The 22,994-nt window shown below is 41.7% G+C and overlaps 1 protein-coding gene and 1 pseudogene across 1 annotated transcript in view; one reads left to right on the top strand and one right to left on the bottom strand.

Moving 5' to 3' along the window:
• The window catches only part of CHMP4B (charged multivesicular body protein 4B), a 41,959-nt gene that overhangs the window by 18,270 nt on the left and 695 nt on the right, over positions 1-22,994 (top strand). Inside the window, exons 2-4 of the mRNA XM_006921730.2 lie at positions 18,900-19,077; positions 20,749-20,863; positions 22,004-22,130. Coding sequence (XP_006921792.1) covers positions 18,900-19,077; positions 20,749-20,863; positions 22,004-22,130 — 420 coding nt within the window. The remainder of the gene's footprint in view (positions 1-18,899; positions 19,078-20,748; positions 20,864-22,003; positions 22,131-22,994) is intronic.
• LOC112471012 lies at positions 117-7,092 on the bottom strand (annotated as a pseudogene).

Consider the following 22,994-nt stretch of genomic DNA (forward strand, 5'->3'; position numbering starts at 1 on the left):
GAGGGTAAATGGAATGGCAGGAGCGTTGGATGGTTCTCCACAGCATTTAGAGCCAAGAAGACCAAAGTACCAAAGGAGGAGGGGAGGGGAGAGTGGCGGGGCAGAGAAGACTGTGAGGCTGTCAGTCATCTGTGGGGAGGGCTCTGGGAGCCCCACAGTAAGGGACTACTTAGGCCAGAATTAAAGATTTTAATTGGCTGGAGACTTTTCAGCGTTTATCCTCCTTATCTTTTTGTTTTTTAATGGACTACATGGGGAACCCCTGAAGCCTTGGTAGAAAGCCTGCTTTTGGACATTCCTTTCTTTATGTTCTTTTCTAAACAATCAGATTATAATCTAGCGCTGTTGTGTATTGTTCAAGGGAACAGAAATTATTACACCCTCCTCGCCTCTTCCCCCGTGTTGGTTTATGGTTATTCTGTGCAGTTTGAAGTTAGTCCAACAGTTTTATTATTCTTACAAATATGGTTATAAACTGCAGTATTCAGAAGGGAAGACTAGATAGCAAACTCATGAACCAATCTATTTGTTTTTGTCTGTGTGATAAAATATATATAACATAAAATTTACTATTTTAATGATTTTTAAGTGTACAGTTTTGTGACATTAAGTACATTTACATTGTTTCGCCCAATCTGTTTTCATTCGGATTTTTTTCTACCAATTAAGTCATTGAGCAGAAGGGTGCTTAAATTTGATGTCTGCCATTGAGATTAGCTGTTTGGTCTCTCTGAGTCTGTGTCCTCATCTGTAAAATGGGAGTAGTAATAATAAGAGCTCTGGAGTCAGAAAAACTGTGTTTGAATTTAGGCATCATCACTTACTAACTGCAATCTTGGGGAAGTTAACTTTTAAGCCTCAGTTTTCACTCTTGCCATATTGAAGGGGAAAAGAGTGAAGATTTATTGAGTATCTATCAGGTATTGTGCTATACCAGTGCCTTTCATTTGCTGCCTTGTAATATCATATGGTCCAGTGAGATTACAGATGTTATTATCCTTATTTCATGCTCATGGACAGTGAGCCTTGGAGAGGTTAAGTGACTTGCTCAAGGTCACCCAACTAATAAGTCTTGGAAAGAGCCATTTAGGAGTAATTATTATGGGATTTTTTTTTTTTTTTAACATAGAATCTCATTCATTTAATGTTTGCTGATCCTTTCCTAGGTGATAGACATTGTAGTTCTGGCCAGTATTATTTTACTGTCTTAATACCATTTTATAAATGAGGAAGTTAAAGCCTAGTAGTCACCCAAGATCGCCAGATCATAAGGGATAAAGCCAGAATATGGACCCAGGTCTGCCTGACTTCCACCTCATGATAACTGAGGATTATCTGACTGTGACCCAGTTGTTTCAACCAGTTGTTGATAAAAATGAATTTCACTCCAGTATTAGAATTTGGCCAGTCCCAGGAAATTAATTGCAATGAGATTTGACCTGAATCAGAAAATAATAAAAGGTTTGCGGGGGAGAGAGATAAGGAAGGGGTCTTCCCAGCTATTATTATTAGCATGTCTTCTCAAAAGCTTTGCAAAGAACAGAAATAGAGAACTGCCATCACTTTCTTCATTATATTCCCAGAGGTTAAGGCCAGGAACAGATTCTTTATTCTTGCATTGACCCTGGGAGGTAGACCAGTGAGTGGGATCTTGTGATTTCACAGAGGACTGGCAGGGATAAAAATCTCATTAGAGCTCTCTCCCAAAGTTATAAGGATCTCAGGCTGGTGTTAGGGTTTTTAGTTCATGTGAAGAAGCAATGACGGCTGGTCCTTGGGTGGTTTAAATCCTTCTGGCTTGGTAGAAAATGCTTGGTTGTTTAAAGAACTTCTAAAACATTTTCCCAAAGCCCAGGAGTCCTTGAAAACCATTAGCTGAGCAGTGATTGACCAGACTGTAGGCATTGCTCCTCATTCATTCAAATGTGGGCTTGAGCACCTCGTCAAAATCAGGGACTGTCCCCTGGAGGTTCACTACTCTAGGGGGGTGTCAGTAACAGTATAGCATTAGGACATTACAGCTTTTAGCAAGAGTGGTGCAGAAGCATGCAGGAGAAGGTTCCTAGCCCAGCCTGGAGGAGTAGGGTGATTGAGAAGCTGCTGCCTGGACAGCCCTGCAAGACCAGTGGGATCTAGACAGGTGAAGAATGAGAAGGGCATTTGAGGAGAACTGGAAGGCTGAGGAGGCTACAGAGAATGAAAGCCAGTGCAGGGTTTTTAAACGGGTGTGGAATGTTAAGGTCTGTGTTTAGAAAAACCACTGGTGACAAGCCGAGAAGGAACCAGAGAAGGCACCCCCACTCAAAGCCGCATGCTCTCTTTCCTCCTCCTCCCTTCCCCAGCCCACACAGTCCAACCCACAACCTTGTGAGCAAGCATCCAGCACAATCCCCTTACAGCCAAGAATACATACACAGCTGACCACACAGGGCCCTACCCTGGACGCAGTTCTCTTGTTCTTGGGTGCTGGTTGCTCGAGCTGCTGGAGGGGCCTGCCTTTTCTGTATGCTGAAGAGCTGGGAGCTGTGGCTTAGGCTGATGAACTGTGGGAAGGGAGGCTTTTCCAGCCCCTAAGAAAGGGGAGGCTGATGTTGCTTTCCATGTTCCAGCCTTAATCCAGGTCTGTCAGAATTGGGAGGGGCAGCAAAGGCTATGGGAAAGGAGGTAGGAATTGTTAACCACCTGGCTCCTCAGCCAGGGAGCGTAAGTGTAGAAATAAGAGGCAAGTTCTCCTAAAGATGAGAAAGAGAGAGAGAGAGAGAGTGTGTGTGTGTGTGTGTGTGTGTGTGTGCGCGCGTGCGTGTGTGTGTGTGTGTGTGTGTGTGTGTGTGTGTGTGTAAATAGGACTTTAGCCAAACTCCACCTTATCCCTCTTACCTGGGTAGATTGGCCAGAGTGCATGTAGGAGAAGAAATGGCCCTGTCCTCTCTCTTTTTTTGTTTAAACATTACAAATAGATGTTATTTGTCACCATTAAAAATCTGAATTTTAAACAGATTTTGGGACTGGGAGCTCATACCCATCAGTGCATTCGATTTTAGCATCTGTCTCATCCCAGTAGGTTTTCTAGAACTGCTACCTTCACTATGAGTTCTATGAGTGTTCCCAGGTCAAAATTGGGCTGCTTCGGCACTTTGACTTTTCTAAGACTTTTGGAGCAGATAAATAGATTGGCAAGCCTTTTCTCTGCTTTTTCCAATGCTATCTGAAATCAATTTATTGACCATTTCTTTCCAGTCATTTGTCTGCACCTCTCAGGTCATGATTTCCATCATCATCTTCTGCATTTGGTGGACCTGTTGATGCTGAGCATATGAGGTCTTCCAAATCTGATTGTTGTGTTTTTTAGTAAAACCAACACAGAATATACAAAGCAAATAACCATCAGTAGTCCTGAGATCAACATGAGCTTCAATCATGGTCTGTCATTTTATGGTCATGGAGCACATTTTGTCATGGGTAGGATCTGTGCCATGGAAATTAGGCAGTTTTTGCCCTGAACGTTCTCAGTAATTAGCTTGAATTTTCTAAATGCAACTTCATCATTCTAAAGAACAGCTAGGCTCACTTCAAAAACATGACCCTTGAGAACATCAGATGTGATTTTGGTTCCTTAAGTTCTTGTGACTTGGGTTTTTCTAATTTTTTTTTATATTGAATATAGTTTCACATCATACCAATCTTTCTTAGAAAATGGGTCAACCACTTTCTTCTTGGCTCCCTTTTTCCCCCCTTTCATAAGGTGCTTGTTCTTGCCGACTGCCATGGTGCTGCTCAGCCAAAAGTCAGCCCTGTCCTCTCAAGATGCCTTTTTGCCCTGAGAGCTCCCAAACCTTTGTTGTATATATCTCCCTACCAAGTGACAGGGTCTGTGGCTGAGGAATAAAGGGGAAAGAGAGATTCTTATGATTCGTGGGAGGCAGGGTGACCTTATGTTTTCCAAGTCAATATACTTATGAGAGTCAAAGGGGTGCCATTAATAATTACTTTGGTATAGCAGCTATCAACTGGGACTGTCCTAGGAAAACCGGGATGTTTTCCTAGGTCACCTGAGTATGGTCACCCTACTCAGAATTTGGAGTAAGCAACCAGGCACCAAAGTTGCTGAAGGCAGAGAGTAGCTAGAAGAAAACATCAATTTTGTTGTGCAGAGGCGATTGAAGTGGGAAAGGCATGAAGGAAGTTGGGGCAGCAGGATTGGGAGATGGAATTTGTTAGGAAGTAGACCTACGGAACTTGGCAGACTAATCAAGAATTCCTGAGATACCCTCATCAGGAAGCCCTGGCTTTGGGAATATCTGCCTGCTTTTTCTCTAGCTCCCTCATTTTTAACTCTTTGGGGGATCATCCCTTTTGTAAATCCGGTAAGTACTGTTTCCTCAGAAAACTACATGTTATAGGACATGTGAAATTTTGTGTGTTGTATTAGGGCTCCACAGACCCCAAGTTGAAGATACCTGCTCTGACTTCTCTCCTCTGCTATTTTTCTGTTTTACCTCAGTCCTTGAATTGGCCAGTCTATTTTCAGTTGCCGGCGATTAGTTGCCTGTGACGAATGCCAGCTCCTACAGGCTTACGTTGATTGCAGAAGGGGGACTTACTGACTCACATGACTGTGGGAAAGGGCAGGGTGGAGCTGATCTCTCTGCATGCTTACTCATTCTCTCTGACTTCCTGGTGAGTCTGGGCCATGATTACAGGCTGCTTTGACTTACAACTTTGGATCCTGGGGTGGGAGGTAAAGTCTCTACTTCCTTCTACTCCATTTCTCTCCTGGCATTGTTAGAAAAATCCCACAGAAGGAGTCTGATTGGCTGCTTGGGTCATGTACTTATGACTAAACCAATTACCATAATCAAAGAGGAGGCTGTTGTGTAGCCTAGCTTGGATCACAAGCCTGCTCCATCCTATGGCCAGGGAGGCAGGCTTGGAGTCTGAATAGGTTGTTCCTCAGGAAAATAATTTCTCCTGTACTTTTTTCTTCTTCCCTGGTAGAGTTCACTGCTCCTGCTCATCCATTCTTTTCCAGCTCCAGCAGGGCTTGTGGGGTAGGCCTGGAGACCTGGGTTCTGGTCCTAGGCTCACCCCTCTACCAGGCTTTCATTCAACAGTTTACCGAGCACCTATTCTGTGCCTGTACCTCCCTGGGCCTTAGTTTTCTCCTCTGTACAAACAAGGTCAGATTTATTCTCCAAGAATGTGTTTGTGTAACCAGTCATCCCTCTGAGCACCTACTATGTACCAAGGATACTGAGATAGGGAGAAATAGTTCCTCCAGGAGCTCACATTCTAGTTAAATTAACAGGCAGTGTGAAAATAGAGATACGCATTAGGGTTCCAGGACTCTGAGAGTCTGTGCCCCCATTTTGGGGGAAAGCAAGGCAAGACCACTTTTTTTTCTTGACACCAGTTTCCTATGGCTCCTCTTGCTCTTCTTCCCTTGCTGCCATTTGGGTAGGGGAGGGTGATTTGTCTCTACAACCCCCTTATGTCTCTGATTCTAAAAGGAGAAAAGGGTTTGGTTTTCTTTTTTGCTTTGGAAAAACGCTGGAAAGTATTTTTCTGCTGGCATTTTCCCCCTTCCCACTTCCCCACAAACGACCCTAGCTCCCAGACCTCTATTCTCATCTCAGTTGCCAGGGTGCTCTCATGCTTGCACGGGCAGAGGGGGCTCTTGTTGGCATGGATTCAGTTGGAAGTAGAGTAAGAACAGCCAGTCAGAAAAGAAACATTTCATCCTAGCCTGGGAACGGAAGCCAAGGGCAGGCTGTGCGCCCCTCTGTCTCAGCCAAGAACCTGGTCACCCTGAGTAAGCCCAGCTAAGAGCATCCATTCTGAGACCTGGCAGGTTGGGGGGCTGAGGAGAGGAGAACAGTTAATGCCTTTACTCTACTGGTGAACCAGACCACAGCTCCACTGACAGGCATAGGTGTTTTTAGCAAATACTTGATGTTTTAAGTAAATGTTTGTTTGTTTTGATTACATATAGTGTAAATGGTACATAATTTACAAAATGCCTTCCCTGCCCCAGCCCCTCAGTGCACCTTCCAGAGGTAACCAATTTCAAGGCCCAGAGATAGTCTCTGTAAATTACAAACATATACCTGTATATTCTCCTGACACACACATGCCTAAATGGAAGTAATTAGGTTACCTTTGGATCCTGTGTTCTTTACAGTATTATAAGAAATTCTTTAGATTTGACCTACTCAGACATCCCTGAACTTCTTCTTTTTCATCTTATGGATTTAGAGGATGTTGATTTAAATTTCAGGTACTAATTTGAATTTTGAAGTCCACAGCCCCACAGAAAGACCTGATGAGAATGGTTTCTCCCTTCCCGACCCAGTTTCTCTTCCCTAAGTCACTGGTCTTTGAGAAATGGCATGTCAGCCACCCATTTGCCTTGGCCAGGAACCTGGAACTTGTTCCTGACTCTCAATTTCCTTACCCTGCACATTCAAACAGGATTAGAAGCCCATGGAGTCATCTCTCCTGGTCTCTCTCAACTTCATCCTCTCCTGGTCTGACCCTCTACTGTGGTCTTAGTTCAGGCCCTTAAAATCCAAACCCTCTGGGTTATTACAGTGGTTGCCAGTCCTTTCTCCCCATAGCAGCCAGAGAGATCTTTCTGAAATGCAAATCTGATCACGTCCATTGTCCTGCTTAGAATCCTTTAATGTCTTTCCTCTCTAACCCTGGGATAAAGTCCAGCAACTCCTTATAAGACATAAAAGCCTGTTCTTGATTTTCTTTCTAGGGCTTTTTTAAGTCTTTCCTTATTTCATCCCCCATTCTCTCATGCCTCTGTGTTTCTCCTGCCTGGGATATGTCCCTCTTGGCTATATCTTATCACCCTTTAAAATATATGCTAGCTCCAAAGATTAGGTTCCCTTCCTCTGGGCTCCCACAGTGCCCTGTGCTTACCTACGTCATATCACATTGTCCATTTCCCTTTTGGTTAGTGAGTTCCTTCAGCCTTGAGACTGTATCATTTTTACCCATGGTTCCATAGCAAAGTGTCATGAACAAGGTCTAATTCTTGATTTTCATGTTGATCCTCACTCCGTTTCTTCTGCTTGCTTTGGATTTCGTTTGCTCTTTGTCTAATTTTTTTAAAAAATTTATTTATTTTAATTAGTTTCAAGTATACAGTACATTGGTTAGACATCTATATAATTCGTAAAAATGATCCCCCCAATTGCTCCTTCCCTCCCCTGACCCTCCACCTAGCCAACATAATTGCATTCCTTATGCCTTGCTTCCCATCCCCATGACCATCCGTCAGCTACTAATTTGTACTTCTTTAACCCTTCATCCTATTCTCCCAGCCCCGCAAACCCGCCTCTCCTCTGTCCATCACCAAATTGTCCACTATATTTGAGAGTCTGTTTTTGATTAGTTTGTTCTTTTTATTCTTTAACTTCTGCATATAAGTGAAATCATATAGCGTTTATATTTCTCGGTCTGACTTAAATACCTTCTAGGTTCATCACAGCAATATCTTTTTCCATTCCCTTCCTTTTCATATGTGGGGGTCTTGTTTTCTCATCCTTTTAGCCACTCCATCCCTTGGTTGGCACACTTAATTCTTTTCCATTTAAGGTATTTATTGATAGGAATGTAGTTGTTACCATTCTTTATTCCTGTTTTTGATACATTTTTTTTTTCGTTAAAGGTTGTAGATCCTGGGTCTTCATCCTGTTGAATATTTTTTGCCAAGCCCTTCTGTCCTGCATAGTTTCTTTTGAGAAATCAGCTGCCAGTCTTATGGGTATTTCCTTATAAGTAATTATTTGTTTTTCTCTTGCTGCTTTTAGTATTCTTTCTTTGTATTTAACCTTTGACATTTTAATTATGATGTGTCTTGGTGTGGGCCTCTTGGATCCCTGACTTTTGGAATTCTCTGAGCTTCCTTCACCAGGTTAGGGAAGTTTCCATCATTATTTCTTCAAATAGCTGTTCAGCATCTTGATTTTCTTCAGTTACGCCGATCAAACGGATATTTGGACCCTTAATAGTGTCTCATATGCTCCTTAAATTATTTTTATAGTCTTGGCTTCTTATCTCTTGTCATTCTGATTGAATGTCCTTGGCTTTCCCATCCTCTAGCTAGGTCATTTGATCCTTTTCTTTATTCACTTCGTTTATTCCATTTAATATATTTCTCATCTCAGATAATGTTTTCTTCATTTCAGACTAGTTCCCTTTTGTAATTTTCATTTCCATTTTTATGTTTGTTATCTCTTTGTTGACGTTCTCACTGAATTTATATACATTTCCCAAAAGTTCATTGAGCATCTTTATAACCAGTGTTTGAACTCTACATCTTTTAGATTACTTGACTCCATTATATCTGGATCTGTGTTCCATTCTCTTATATGGTTTCTGCTTCTTTGTCTTCCCATTTTGGCTGTCTTTCCGTGTCTGTTTCTATGTATTAAGCAAAGCTCCCAAGTCTCCCGGTCTTATTGAAGTGTGGATTTGTGAACTAGATGTCTGTCCAGTGGCACAGTCCTGAGAGGGGTTCAGCTGCAGGCCAAATTTAGCCCAAGCCTCTATCCCTCTGGGGCCACCTGTTAAGATTCAGCAGGTAATCCACAGATGTTGTGCTTATCATTGCCTCAAAAGGCTACACCAGAAACAGGCCAGCTGGCTCCAGTGTGAGTCTAGGCGCTGCTCAGCAAGGAGCACCCAACTCGCTAAGGATATACCTGGATGTGGCTTGAGTGAGGCCGTGAGTTAGGGGAGGCGAATTTCAGGGAATCCTCTGGGTGGAGTGACCTCTGTTATCCAGTTCGATGACTTCATGGCTATGGCGGCCTCTGTGTCTGGCACGCTGGTAGCCGGGAGGGCTCAACAGTGAACAATGGATACTGCTGGCACTTCTGTACAGAGCAAGTCTCATTTTGGCCCTCATTCCGACAATGTCTCCCTGTAAGTCCCTGGTGCCCCCTACACGCAGCTGAATTGGCACTGGTGCTCAGAGTGAGCAGGTCTGTCACTGCGAAAATCTGCTCATGGACTTGCCCTTTTAAGAGGCTTCTGCCTCTGCGGCAGCCTCCATCTCACTCAGCTGCTCGAGACTGGGCAGGCCTGTGTCCTCACCCTTTCCTGCCTTCTGCCGATGTAGGGTGATTTCTTGTATTTTTCCCTATTTGTATGGCTTGTTCATCTAGATCCCAGGTGATTTTTCCTTGCTGCTGCTCCTTGTTTCCATCACAACTTTGAGTTGGTCACCAGAGGGATGAATCTACGCATTTTTTTCGGTCTCCTGTCTGATTTCTTAAGGTAGAAGCTGAGGTTGTTGATTCGAGGTCTTTTTTCTTTTCTGATATAGGGATTTAATGCTATAAATTTCTCCCTCTACATACTGTTTTGGTGGCATTCTATAAATCTCGATATGTTGTGTTTTCATTTTCATTCAGTTCAAAATACTTCATAATTTCTCATTTTATTTCTTTTTTGACCCATGGGTTATTTAGCAATATGTTATTTAGTTTTCAGATATTTGGGGATTTTTCAGAAATCTTCTGTTTATGATTTCTAATTTAATTTCATTGTGGTCAGAGAGAACGTTGTATGACTTGAATTCTTTTGCATTTATTGAGACTTGTATTATGGCCCAGAATATGGTCTATTATGGTAAATGTTCCGTATACCCAAGGACAGAATGAGTATTCTGCTGGGAGCAGTAAAGTGTTCTACAAATGTCAATTAGGTCAATTTTACTGATTGTGCTGTTCTATATCCTTACTTATTTTATGTCTACTCATTCTATCAGTTATTGAAAATGGGTATTGAAATTGACTGTACTGCCATTCGTGACAACATGGATGGATCTTGAGATTATCATTCTAAGCGAAATAAATGAGACAAAGTTGAGAGCCATATCATTTACTTAGATTTGGGATATAAAACTGAAAGCAACAAATGAACAAGACAAACAAAAACTCATAGACACAGACAACAGTTTAGTAGTTACCAGAGGGAAAGCGGGAAGGAGGGAGGTAGATGAACATAGAGAGGGTCAAATACATGGTAACAGAAGGAAGTTTAACTTTGGGTGGTGAACACCCAATATAGTATACATATGATATGTTATTGAATTACATACATGAAACTTATATAAGATTATTAACCAGTGTCACCCCAATAAATTAAAAAAAAATCTGACCGTACTTGTGGATTTGTCTATTTCTCATTGCAGTTCTAGGCATTTTAGTTTCAGATATTTTAAAACTGTTATTAGATGTATAAATGTTTATAATATGTCCTCCTGAGAAATTGACCTCTGTATCATTATGAAATGACATTTTTTATTCCTGGTAATATTCTTTGCTCTGAAATCTACTTTTGTCTGGTAAGTTAATTAATATAGCCACTCCAGCTGTCTCGATTCGTGTAACCATGGTATATCTTTTTCCATCCTTTTACTTTTAACCTGTTTATATTTGAAATGTGTCTCTTGTACGCAGTGTATAGTTGGATCTTTAAAAAAATAAAAATCCAATCGAACAATCTCTGCCTTTTAATTAGGGTGTTTAGAAAGTTACATTTAATATAATTATTGATATGGTTAGATTAAATGTCATCTCACTCTTTTTTTCTGTTTGTGTCATCTGTTCTTTGTTCACACTATTTTCTCTTTTTTTGCCTTCTTTTGGATTGAGTATGTTTATGATTTCATTTATCTCGTTTATTGGCTTATTAGCTGTAACTGTTTAGTGTTTGCTTTAGAGTTTATAATGTACATCTTTAGCTTATTGTAGTCTACTTTCAAGTGATTTTGTTACCACCTTACAAATAGTATATGAGCCTTACAATATAGTACACTGCCATTTCTCTTGTGGTTTATGTGCTCTTGTCATGTGTTTTACATGTTCTAAACCCCACACTACATATATATTTTTGTTGTTAAAAAAGAGATTTAAGTAATTAAAAAGCTTTATATGTTTACCCCTGTATTTCTCCCTTCTGGTGCTTCTCATATGTCTCTATAGAGCTATATTTTCATCTGGTATCATTTTCCTTCTGCCTAAAGGACTTCCTTTAAAATATTTTGTAGTCTGGGTTTGCTGGTAATGAACTCTTTCAGCTTTTCTTTGTCTGACAAAATCTTTATTTTGCCTTCATTTTTAAAAGATTTCACTGGGTTTAGAATTCTAGGTTGACAGTTGTTTTTTTTCCTTTCAGTACTTTTAAAATAGTGTTACATTGTCTTGCTAGTATTGTTTCCTCTGAGAAATCTGTCATTCTTCTCTTTGTTGCTTTATATGTAATGTGTACTTTTTTCTTTGGCTACTTTTAAGATTTTCGTTTCATCACTGGCTTTGAGCAATTTTATTATGATATAGTTTTCCTCATGTTTCTATGTTCGGTTTATTGAGCTTCTTGGATCTGTGGGTTTATACTTTTTTGTCAGATTGAAAAAGTATCAGCCATTATTTCTTGAAATTTTTTTTTTTATCTATTTCTTTCTTCTGAGAACTCCAGTTACACTTACATAGTTATCTCACAACTCATTGATGCTTTGTTCATTTTTTAAATTCTTTTTTTCTCTCTTTTATTTTGGGTAGTTTCTATTGCTATGTCTTCAAGTTTACAAATTGTTTCTTCTGCAATGTCTAATCTGCTACTAATCCCATCCTGTAATTTTACTTCCCAGAAGCTCAATTTGGGTCTTTTAAAAAATATGTCTTTGTGTGCCTCCTTGAATTTTTAGTCCTTGCTAACTCTCCATCTGTATTAGTTCTGGGTTATTTGGAGTTCATTGATTTTTCTCTGCATTTTGGATAGTATTACCTGCTTCATTGCATGGTAACTTTTGATTCGATGTCAAATGTAAATTTTACCCTGTTGCTTACTGGATATTTCTGTATTTCCATAAATAAGCTTTGTTTGGGCATAATTTCTTTGATAACAATTTGTCCTTTTGGGTCTTGTTTTTAGGTGGGCCCCGAGCAATATTTATCTAGTAGGGGTAGTTATTCCCTGCTATTGAGACAAGACCTTTCTGAATACTCTACCCAAAGCCCCATGAGTTATGAGGTTTTCCAGTATGACTGAGAAGTAGGCACTATAACTAACTGACCCCATGTGATCACCTGGTACTATTCTCTCTAATCCTGGTGAGTAGGTCTTTCTCTGACCTCAGCAATTTCTTCATACACATATGCTGATCAGTATTCTGTATACTTGAGGGGCAACTCTGTGTAGACCTCCAGAGTTTGTCTCCCTAATCCCCTACTGCAGCTCTCTCCTCTATGTACCCTGTCCTATAAACTGTAGCTGTTTTGGTCTCCCCAGCTCTAACTCCTTAACTCAGGGAGTCTGCCAGAGGCACTGCTAATCTCATTGGACAGGAAAAACTTGATTATGTGAAATACTCAAAATATCGTGGAGGATTGGTCTAAAAAAACCTTTGGTATTTGTTTCAGTCAGTTACTGAACAATCTCAGAACTATATAGGTTCACATATTGTTAGAGCTGGAAGAAGACCTTAGAAAGAGCATCTCATTTACCCTTCTCATCTTTGTCCCTGTTAAACAGATGAGGGGCTGCTTTCTTTCTAGAATTTCCCCCTTGCAGTGAGTACTGTACTTCCTGTGTGTTTGCTGATGAAGTCAGCTGTGTTTCAGACTCTGTTTTTCTGGTTATGCACAAGTACTTATTTTACCATCTCTAAATGGAGTGCATTAGCTCCAGGCCACAGAAAGGAAATTAGGGAAACAGGGAGATACCTAACAGAGAAGGAGACTACTCTGAAAAATGCTGTCTGCACCTCTAGCTTGAATTCCCCAGCCGTGTGGGAATAAATACAACAGTGTGAGGGACAGTGTTCCTTCTACAGGAGGAGGCCCTCTTTTCCACAGGTGAACCTGGAACACAGCAATGATGGACATAAAAACAGCCCCTGTCTGGGCTTAAAGTTGCACTTTGGTTTTAGAGAACTTTTTGTAGGTCCTAAGGATCAGCGGTCTCCAACCTTTTTGGCACCAGGGACCGGTGTTCCTTTGAGAATCTAATGCCTGATGATCTGAGGTGGAGCTGAGGCGGTGATGCTAGCGCTGGGCAGCAGCTGCAAAATATAGAGGAAACTTCCTCGCTCTTTCAACCTCCGCTAACTTCCTGCTGTGCAGCCCAGTTCCTAATAGGCCACAGACGTACTAGCCTGCAGCCTGTCGTTGGGGACCCCTGCTGTAGATCTCATCTCAGAGAAAGGAGAGTCCAGCTATGCCCCTGTCTTCTGAAACCACAAGCAGGAACAACTACCAATTTGGGGAAAGTACTCTGGAACCAAGCTAACTAGCACCTCTTTTTCATTCTTTTTTCCTCTTTGTTTTAACTGGAAACTTAGGAGAGCATTTCAGATAGCTTTCCAGTTTTTTCATGTGTCAGCATGAGCTTTTAAGTGAGGTTTGCAAAGGGCAGGGTTTGGAAATTGGATGGAAGATCATTAGGCAGACTATTTTCCTTATGTCAGGGGAACTGCTGGTTTATTTATGGTAACTTTATTTGGAGATGACAAGAGTTGAAGTGGTGAAAAGAGTCCTGGGTTCTAGTCCTTGTCTTTAACCTTTAACTCGCCGTAGGATCCTTGTAAGCTGTGTCACCTTTTCTGGGCATTATTTTTTCTGTTATCTAATGTGACCGGTTGGACTTCCAAGAGTCCTGCAAGCCCCCTTTGCTTTTGGTGCCAAGATTGGAGCTCTTATTTGGTCAAGGTTTGGTGGGCTATCTGATGCCATGTGTAGTGCAGGGATGGTTACTAATAACTGCATTGTTGAGTCTTTGATATTGGTGGGTAACTTTGTTGTTTTAACTTTGGATCTTTTTTTGCCCACATACACAGGGCAGATGACAGGTGACTTGAACAAGTGACTAGTGGCTTGAAAGCCAGGTATGGTTCTCTTGGCTGAGGGTACCCTGAACATCTGAGGTTTATTCATGGGCATAATGAGCAAAGAGCATCTGAATGATTGTTCCCTCAGCTTCACTCAGCTCCCTGTCTGCCAACAGCCCTGTCTTGACCAGGCTGCTGAGGGTTCTTCAGTATTCTCACTTTGTGTTGCATTTGTGTGTAAGTGTCCTCTAGAGTATGTTTGTATTGTGTTCATGCTAAGAGTGGGAAAGAAGCAGCACTCTCCTTCTCTCAGCCTTTGAAACTTCTGCTAGATGAATCCAGATGTGGAATCTTGGGTCCTTCCTTGAAAGAACTGTAGACACCATCATTCATTTAGTGAGAGGGTATTACTGGACTTTCCTTTCCCGCAATGCGTGAATCTCTTTGTATGAGTAATGAGTGTACAGTTAAGACTTCTTAGCATCTGTTGAGATGCCCTAGGCTAATGGCCCCTACAGTGAATACCGCCAGATTGGGGCAGGCAAACTTACCCTTCTCAGCAACTCTTCAAAGAGACGTGAAGTGTGCCTTTGCGTAAGAGATAGAAATGTCCTATCTAATTATATTGAACTGATGTGTTCTCTGAAAATGGTTTCTGTACAGTCACTAACAGATGCCTTGTAGAAGGAGTTTCCGGTCCTGGCTGAACATCTTTTCCCACTGGTTTCTTTGCTTCTTGAGGTATCTCTTCTGTATTTTTCCTCCAAATAGCTGTTTAGAGTGTCTAATGAAGCAACTGTCTAGAGACCAATGTTTATTTCAACATGGTTGGAGTTGTTTTTGCTTCAGCTTTCAGAGCCAATAAAGCTGGTTATTAGATTCTGTAATTGCTGCTGTAATTACTCTCTTGGAACTAGCAAAGGCATAATTAAATATGGAGATTCCAAGGACTATTTTTTTCCATCTAAAAGCAACCTCTTAAATTTCTATCGGCCTGGGTTAGATTTCAGTTGTTAAAGCCATTGTGCTTATGATTGACAGTGAGATTCTTTGGCAGAAAAGGGATTTCTTTGTACAACCCTTCGCTGAATATTTGGTTTAGATAAACTCCTTGTAAACCCAGTACTTGTTTTTATCCCCAATTTTATTGAGATATATTTGACATATTATATTAGTTTTAGGTGCTTAACAAATGACTTGAGATATATATATATATATATCTCAAAAATATGGATTACCACATTAAGTTTAGTTAACATCTATCATCTCACATAGTTATGAATTGTTTTTTCTTATGATGAGAATCTAGTACTTGTTTTTTTAATCAACCATCAGGAATTTGGAGAAGTATAAGGAAGACATTAAGAGCCAGCATATATTTATGTAAAACATTGAACTTGGCTCTTAACTTTGGCTACATACAGAAGCAGTCTTGTGGTAAGAAATAAGGTTGGGATTGGAGGCTGTTTTACTTTCAGTGTAACTCTGCGGGAAGAGTGGTATTTTACTCATTTTGTTTGCTCTAAGCTAAACTTCACCGTGGTGCCACAGGTTGGCGAGATAGAGAGTGGTTAAAGTGTTGCAAACATGTTTACACGTATTCTTGCAGCCCAAGTGCGGACCCTATGTCAAATTTAAAGGTTACTTTACTCATGAACCATGTATGGAGGGGGAAAATAATCGCGCACCCTTTCTCTTTAAGAGTTCTTAGTTGGGAAATACACACAGGAGTTAGATGGGGGTAAACAAATAAACTGTCCCTGCTGGACACCGTCCTGGAGTGTTCACTGCATGGAGGAGAGAAGACCGTGAACTCTGCTAGTAGGAAAGGTAGCCCTGGAGGCTGGGCTGTTGCCCAGGACCTTTTCCTAATCTTAAAGAGGCATACTTTACGGCGAGGATAAAGGGAAGGTAAAGGGAAGGGCAGAAGCTTGCAGAAGTTCCTATTTTATGAGCCAGGAAGAATTCAGGGAAAGAAACCTGCCAAATGGTTGTTTTAGCTTGTGTTTCAACGAGACATTATTATTTCTCCTAAATCAGAGATGCATAGGAGATAAAATACAGGTGCACCCCAAATGAGGAATACTGTACAGAACATATGAAAAATGTAAAAAAAAACAGATGAATTTGAAGATTCAACTTAATATATACTAAGCACTTAATTTGTACTAGTCATTGTGCTGAATGTTGGTCTGTAAAGGTGAATAATATAAACATTATTTCATTCATGGGAAGACTGTCGCTTACCTCCCTAGTATGTTGAGACATTTGCTTCCAGGTCATTTATTGCTTGGGGGATTTTAGAAGAAGAGTAGAGATCAGAGAAATGTAAGATCGGCATACAAGGAGTCACTGCCAGTTGGAAACGTGTTAGAGAGAAAGTTAAAGCATTTCTCAATCTGTGGTAATGAAGGAAGAATACATTTGGTTCCTGCTACACTCAGGACACTGAAAAGCAAGGCCATTGTGTCATCTTAATTATTCTCGAGAACTGTCCTAGAGTCATTTGCCATCATTCTGAGCCTGTGTGGGAAGAGCAGAAGCCTGGGGATTTACACAGACCAGTGGTTGAGCCCTCCTCTGCCCTCTTAACAGAGTGACTTGGATGAGCTGCTTCACCTTTCTGATCTCCAGGCTCCTTGTTTGTATGGATCTGGGATCTCTACCCCATGACTGGGTTGCAGGAAGATTAAATAAGGAGGTAGATGGGACTGCCACAGCCCCTTGCTTGCTTTCCACGTAGAAAGCTCTCAGACTACCTTCTTGAATTTTGATTGGTGGACAAGTTGTTATAGGTTGGGCTACGCCATGGGTGGTGGGGATGGCTGGAGAGGACCTGGTAAAAGGGCAAGTATGGGACATTGGCCTGAGAAACCTTGAGAATCACTTGCTGATTGAGATGTGTTTGGGTTGGTTTCTGTGGAAAAGCAACTCGGCACCAAGGAAGTCACGAGGAAGGAGTCCCAGGCCTGGAGCATTTATGTACCAGGACTCTCCCAGAATATCTTCCCTCTTATATAATGGTCAGTGGCAAAGGGATTCACATCTGGCACTGGGGCTCCCAGAACCTGGCTTGTAGCAAGAATCTCAGTCCCTTTCTTTCTGCAGGACCTCGGGGGCCACATTAAACCACATGGAGGCTTTGTCCTGTGGGTCAAGGGAGCTGTTGAGGGTTTTAAAGGAAGAAATGACATAGTTGGATTTGCACTCCCTTCTCTATGTTCCCACAGTCCTCTTAACACTCCCTCCAGGGCAGGATCTTACCTTTTTCATTAAGTGAGAGGCATAAAAATTAGAATGGCAGGGTGTGGATTTTAGAGTTCCGCACCTGGCTTAGTCCCCTTTCTGCTGCTTAACCACCTGGTGACCTGAGCTACGTGACCTCTGTGAAGTTTGTTTTCTCATCTACTAAAAAGGGCAGTCATTTCTACCTTGAAGGGTTGCTGTCGTGAGGTACTTATTTTGCATGCATGACTTAGTACTAGCAGAAGGTAAAGGTATTGAGTAAGGGGTCTTGGGGACCCCAGGGTGTGATTTCAAGTTGGATTTCTTGAAGTCATATGCCGTTCTGGCCATTCACACCAGAATCAAGGCAGATAACAGGTTGAGTGACTTTTCAGCTTTTAATGAGTCACGTTTGATCTTCTTCAGGGTTTTTTTCTTTTCTTTTCTTTTTAAATTTCTGTTTAGCTTGCCTTAGTTTTTGGCTGGAGGAATTTTCCTGGTGATTTTATCTGCTGCTTTTGGAGGAACTGTGGACTGCTTACATGCAGGCTAAGCCTGTTTGCCCTTGGCAAATGGTCCTCGGAATGTAATCCTAGGCTAATAGGGAGTATGACTGAAAGGAGCATGGAACCTATTTATGTGACGTGTGGAGAAACCACAGCCCTGTGGGGGAGGTAATTGATTGTTGCCCACAGCCTGCAGGAGATGACTCTGGGCTGGAGCCTGGGGATATGGGGAGCACGTGTGCTTGGGTGCATATGTGTGACCATATGTATGTAAGGCTAGTGCTCTCCAGATCAAGATAGGGGCTGGGCAGCTTCCCTGACTAAGTCCATTCCTTCTACTTGAGTCTGTGCTGAGCGTCCTTCCTGGCTTTGAGAACTGTCTAAGATGTGTGCTAAAGATCGTTTTTAGTGTAAAGAGAGTAATTGAAACAGTAAGGGGCGGGAAGCCTGGGTTTTGAGTAGGGAGATGAGGTTTTGGCCCCTGCTCCATCATGAATTCACCTTGGTCAAATTGTTTGTCCTGACTGGACCTTAAAACAAGATGATCTCTTAACATGCCTTAACACGCCAGAAGACGAGATAGATGATGTTTTGTTGTGTTTTCCATGATAGAGATTGCTATAGTAACCATCTTTAGGCATGGGGCTTTCTGCTTTGTTGATTACATTTCCAGAAGGAAATTACTGGGTCAGAGGGCAGGAACATCATTATGACTGTTGCTGTTTGTTGCCATATATTTTTTAGAAACATAACAATTTACATTTGTCAGCAATGTGTGAGAGAGCATTTTAATCCCAACTGATCCATTAGTAGATATAGTCATTATTATTTTTGTAATTTAGTTGGCATAAAATGATACCTTAAAATTGCTTTATCATAATTAGAGCTGATGTTTTTTGGGGATCCACTGCTTATTGTTATGCTAGATGCTTACACATATTATCTCATTTATTCCTCACAATGAACTTATCATGGAAGCTAAGTAGCTCACCTAAGTCTGTGAGCTGGGTTTTGACTCAGAGCACATTCTTACTCTGGATGCCTCTCCATGCTTTGATCTGTGTGTATATGGTTACCAGATAATGTGCACTTTTGCTTAAATGCTTGGTTGCATTTTGAAGTATGTGAATTCTGTGTAGTTTTCTCAGAAAATTGAATGTGCCCTTTGTATAGAGGGGATTGTTAATCCTTTGTTATAGTGGAAGCAACAACTGAGGGTCATCTCTCACAATTAAGAAGAAGACCCTAGATATCCTAGAAGTGAACTCCAGGTTATTACTCTGTGTCTGGACTCTGTGAAATCCTGTTTTCTCCCTATGCAGCGGCCCTTCAGGCACTGAAGCGCAAGAAGAGGTATGAAAAGCAGCTGGCGCAGATCGATGGTACACTGTCGACCATTGAGTTCCAGCGAGAGGCCTTGGAGAACGCCAACACCAACACCGAGGTGCTCAAGAACATGGGCTATGCCGCCAAGGCCATGAAAGCTGCTCACGACAACATGTACGTAGCTACCTGCTGGTGGAAGGGGGCACCCGCGCTGCAGGGCAGTGCCGGCCCTGGAATGCCTGGAGCCCAAGCCTTGGGCAGACCTCTTGACTTATTCATTCAAGCACCTGAGTTTGTTTTAATTTGCATTCTTTTTGGAACTCTTTCTAAAATGGGTCATGTACCTTGCCTTCAGAGACAGGTCTCATGGAATGAAACAGTATTTTCTGAGTAATTCAGGGTTATTGTGATGAGCTTAGTTTCAAGCTGGAAAGGTCCCTAGAAGGTCCTCTTACCCAGGTCTCTGATTATCAAGGTGGGGAAGCCATGTCACAGAGGGGAAGTGACTTGCCCTGGTTTTTTTTATGAGCTTGGATATTTATGAACTAATGTCCATGACTTTTTCTTGATGCTGTCAGGGGCCCTGAAACATGGTTCATCAAGGGCTTTGGATCTGTCTATTCTTTTGTATGCTTTTGGTGGAAGTTTCTGCCTCTGTCCTTGCTCTACTGTGGCTGTCATATTGCCAATGTTCTTGACTTCAGCAGCCTCTCCTTTATGTGGCTACTCCTCATATACAGTGGCCTAACAAACTAGATAACCAAGCTTGTTACAGTTGTAATCAAAGGCCAGGGTAACACTAGGCTCCAAATGCAGGTCTCTCCCATGAACAGAATTCTACTTTTTTTTTTTTTTTGGTGCTTAGACTTGGCAGCATATATTTGACGGTGCTTGGAGCCCCTTTTTCCTTCCTTTTCGGTACTCAACCCTGCTTAAAACAGGGGTTGGCAAAATGCAGCCTATAGGCCTGCCACCTATTTTTATAAATAAAGTTTTACTGAAATATAGTTATGCCCATTAATTTACCTACTGTCTCTGGCTGTTTTTGTGCTACACAGCAGGGTTGAATATTTACGAAAGCGATCATGCGGCCCACGAATTCCAAAATATTTACTATTTGGCCCTTTACAGGAAAAGTTTCTTTATCCTTGCTCTAGAAACATGGGGGTGTAGGAAAAGTATCCTTCAAATAGTGGATGTTCATTGGACTTAGTTTCCTTAGTGCGATTCATGTCTGTTTCATTTCTATGTTCTTCAGGATGCTTAGCACAAAGTACATCTCAGTAAATACTGTGCACACTTTGAAGTATTTGTGTACATATTATATCGATTAATGGTATGTTTATACGATTGAGATTGACAGTGTATAGAAAATAATTCTGCATGTTTACTTTTCCTTTGAGATCTAGTAGAGGAGCCATAAGTTGGTTTGAGTAGATGGGAAGGGCCTGTCAAGTGGCATGGCTTCGTTTTATGATTTGTGATTTTTATCTCCCCCTGTCGAGTTGCCTTGCCTTTGAGCTTGAAGAACAGCTATTTGCCCAGGAGTGAAAGTCCTGTGGTCTCATGAGAGACTATGATTATGGCACCTAACTTTGCTCAACCTTATTTCCTTAGGGTGTTGGACTAGGTGATGTCTAAGGACACCTCCATCTTCTTGATTCTGTGATTCTCTATTTTAAAGGGAGAGGAGGAAGACAATAAAGATTAATTCTTCACAGGGAGTGATTTGTAGGGAATGGAGCTGGGAAGAAGGTTGTGTGGAACAGAGTTTTTGTTCCTGCCTCACATACTCTCTTTACATAGACTGATCATCGATATGACATCTCTCCCTTTCATTTAAAGGGACATCGATAAAGTTGATGAGTTAATGCAGGACATTGCTGACCAGCAAGAACTTGCAGAGGAGATTTCAACAGCTATTTCAAAACCTGTAGGGTTTGGTGAAGAATTTGATGAGGTGAGTAGTTTCATGCAGATCACATAAGCTTCATGAATGACACCAGCTGCCCTTCGATGTGCTATTGAAGGTTCTCTGGCAGGAAGCATGTGGTATGGAAATCACCACCAGTTCTTATCCCTCCAGAGACTTGGATGTACAGAGCATTAACCTTCCCTAGTTCTTGAATTTGAGGGATGATTTTACTGTTTGGGGTAGAAGCTTAGGTAGAGTAAAGGAACCTTTGTTGGGCCCCCTTAGTAGGCTTTAGGTCAATAATTGATTTCGACAAGTAGGTAGTTACCCTTCACTGCTTCCGTGAAAGGCTCTGGGCAAATAGCTGGGGCAGCTAAGGTGACCATGGCCTGGAGAAGTTTACAGGATTTGTACTCAGACAACTCTTAGGTGAGGTAAAGGTGAAGCCAAAGAAGGAACATTTACGTCTAACTCCTCAGGCAGAGATTTGTCTGGAATTTGGCCACCTACCGGTCTCTGCTATAGCAGGTAGGACTCTGAGTCACTCGGGTTTTTAAAGTGTTGAATGTAGTACTTCATTCTGTCTTAGATTTGAGTCCACTGAAGGTCCAGGCCCTCTCCACTGAACCTGATTCTTTATGCTGATTTCCATAGTGTAGCTGATAAAACAGCCTGTGGCTCTTAGCCTCAGTTGTCAAAACCAAGGTTTTCATGTTTTCGAACTAGAGTTCGATGGACTGACTAGTCAAGTTAATTTCAATTCAGCAAATATTCTCGGCTCTTACTCTCAGCTGTCAACACCAGGGTTTTCATGTTTTCAGACTAGAATTCGATGGACTAGTCAAGTTAATTTCAATTCAGCAAATATTCTTATATTCACTCAATACGCCCAGTTCTGAGATAAAAAACAGGAATGAAAAGATACAATCCCTTCTCTCAAGATACGCACAGCCTAGTGGAGGATGTAGCCAAAGACGTCAGTAATTGCTCGATTGTGTGTTATGTTCACCAGTAGAAAAGTTTGTTTAGGGTGTTTGAGTCACAAAGAGTGTGGACTTGGAGTTCATCTCTCCTTGACCCTCTCAGAAGGGGAGTATGCCCCCTCAGCCATCAGGCAAGAGGTACTACTCCAAGGGCTGGGATTCCCAGGGGTGTCTCTCACATTCTTGTGTTTCTTTTTACCAGGATGAGCTCATGGCAGAATTAGAAGAACTAGAACAGGAAGAACTAGACAAGAATTTACTGGAAATCAGTGGACCTGAAACAGTTCCTCTACCAAATGTTCCCTCTATAGCCCTACCATCAAAACCCGGTGAGTACTTCTTTTCAGAGTCATGACACACCCATGATGCTATGTGGTGGGTAATCTGGTGTGGTCAGTTGGCCTCAGTTTTGGTCCTGAGTTGCCTAGGGTTGAGAACCAGGTGGGATCTGTCGTAATGGCCCCAGAGACAATGTTACCTGCCTATTCCTAGTTTCTCTGTAGGACAGGGTTTCTTAAGCACTGCACTACTGACAAAGCCAGGTCATTCTTTGGGTTGGGGCCAGGAGCGGGGCCTGTCCTGTGCACTGTGGATGGTTAGCAGCACTCCTGGCCTCCATGTACTAGATGCCAGTAGCACCCTTCTTTCCAAGTTGTGACAACCAAAAATGTTTCTAGATGTTGCCATTCGTCCCTTTGGCATTATGGGGGGAATCACCCCCAGTTGAGAACCAGTATCCCAGAATGATTTTCCCTTTGTCACCAAATAAGAGAACATTCTAGGCACTGGGAAAAGGTGTAAGAATTTAATTCCAGGACAGCTCTTGCTTCCTGTCTAAATCTGCTGTGCACACCTGTAAAAGCCCTGGGCCTCAGAGGCAATCACTGTGGGATGGAAACAGCTTGGCTTTTTTAGAGACCTCGTTCTTTAAAATCTTCATTTCTTTCTGCCTGTTCCTTCTCCTTCCTTCCCCCATTATTTTACTCTTGGGTGGAAGTATTTCTCATAAAACTAGAAAAAGATAGTCTACGACCATGCCACCCTAAACACGCCCGATCCCATCTGATCCTGGAAGCTAACCAAGGTTGAGCCTGGTTAGTATTTAGATGGGAAATCACCTAGGAAGACCAGGTCCTGTAGGCATAAAAAAATAAAATAAAATAAAACATCACATTAAAAAAAAAAACTAGAAA

Source organism: Pteropus alecto, unplaced genomic scaffold (assembly GCF_000325575.1).
Source record: "Pteropus alecto unplaced genomic scaffold, ASM32557v1 scaffold45, whole genome shotgun sequence".
In the NCBI taxonomy this organism is placed as follows: Eukaryota; Metazoa; Chordata; class Mammalia; order Chiroptera; family Pteropodidae; genus Pteropus; species Pteropus alecto.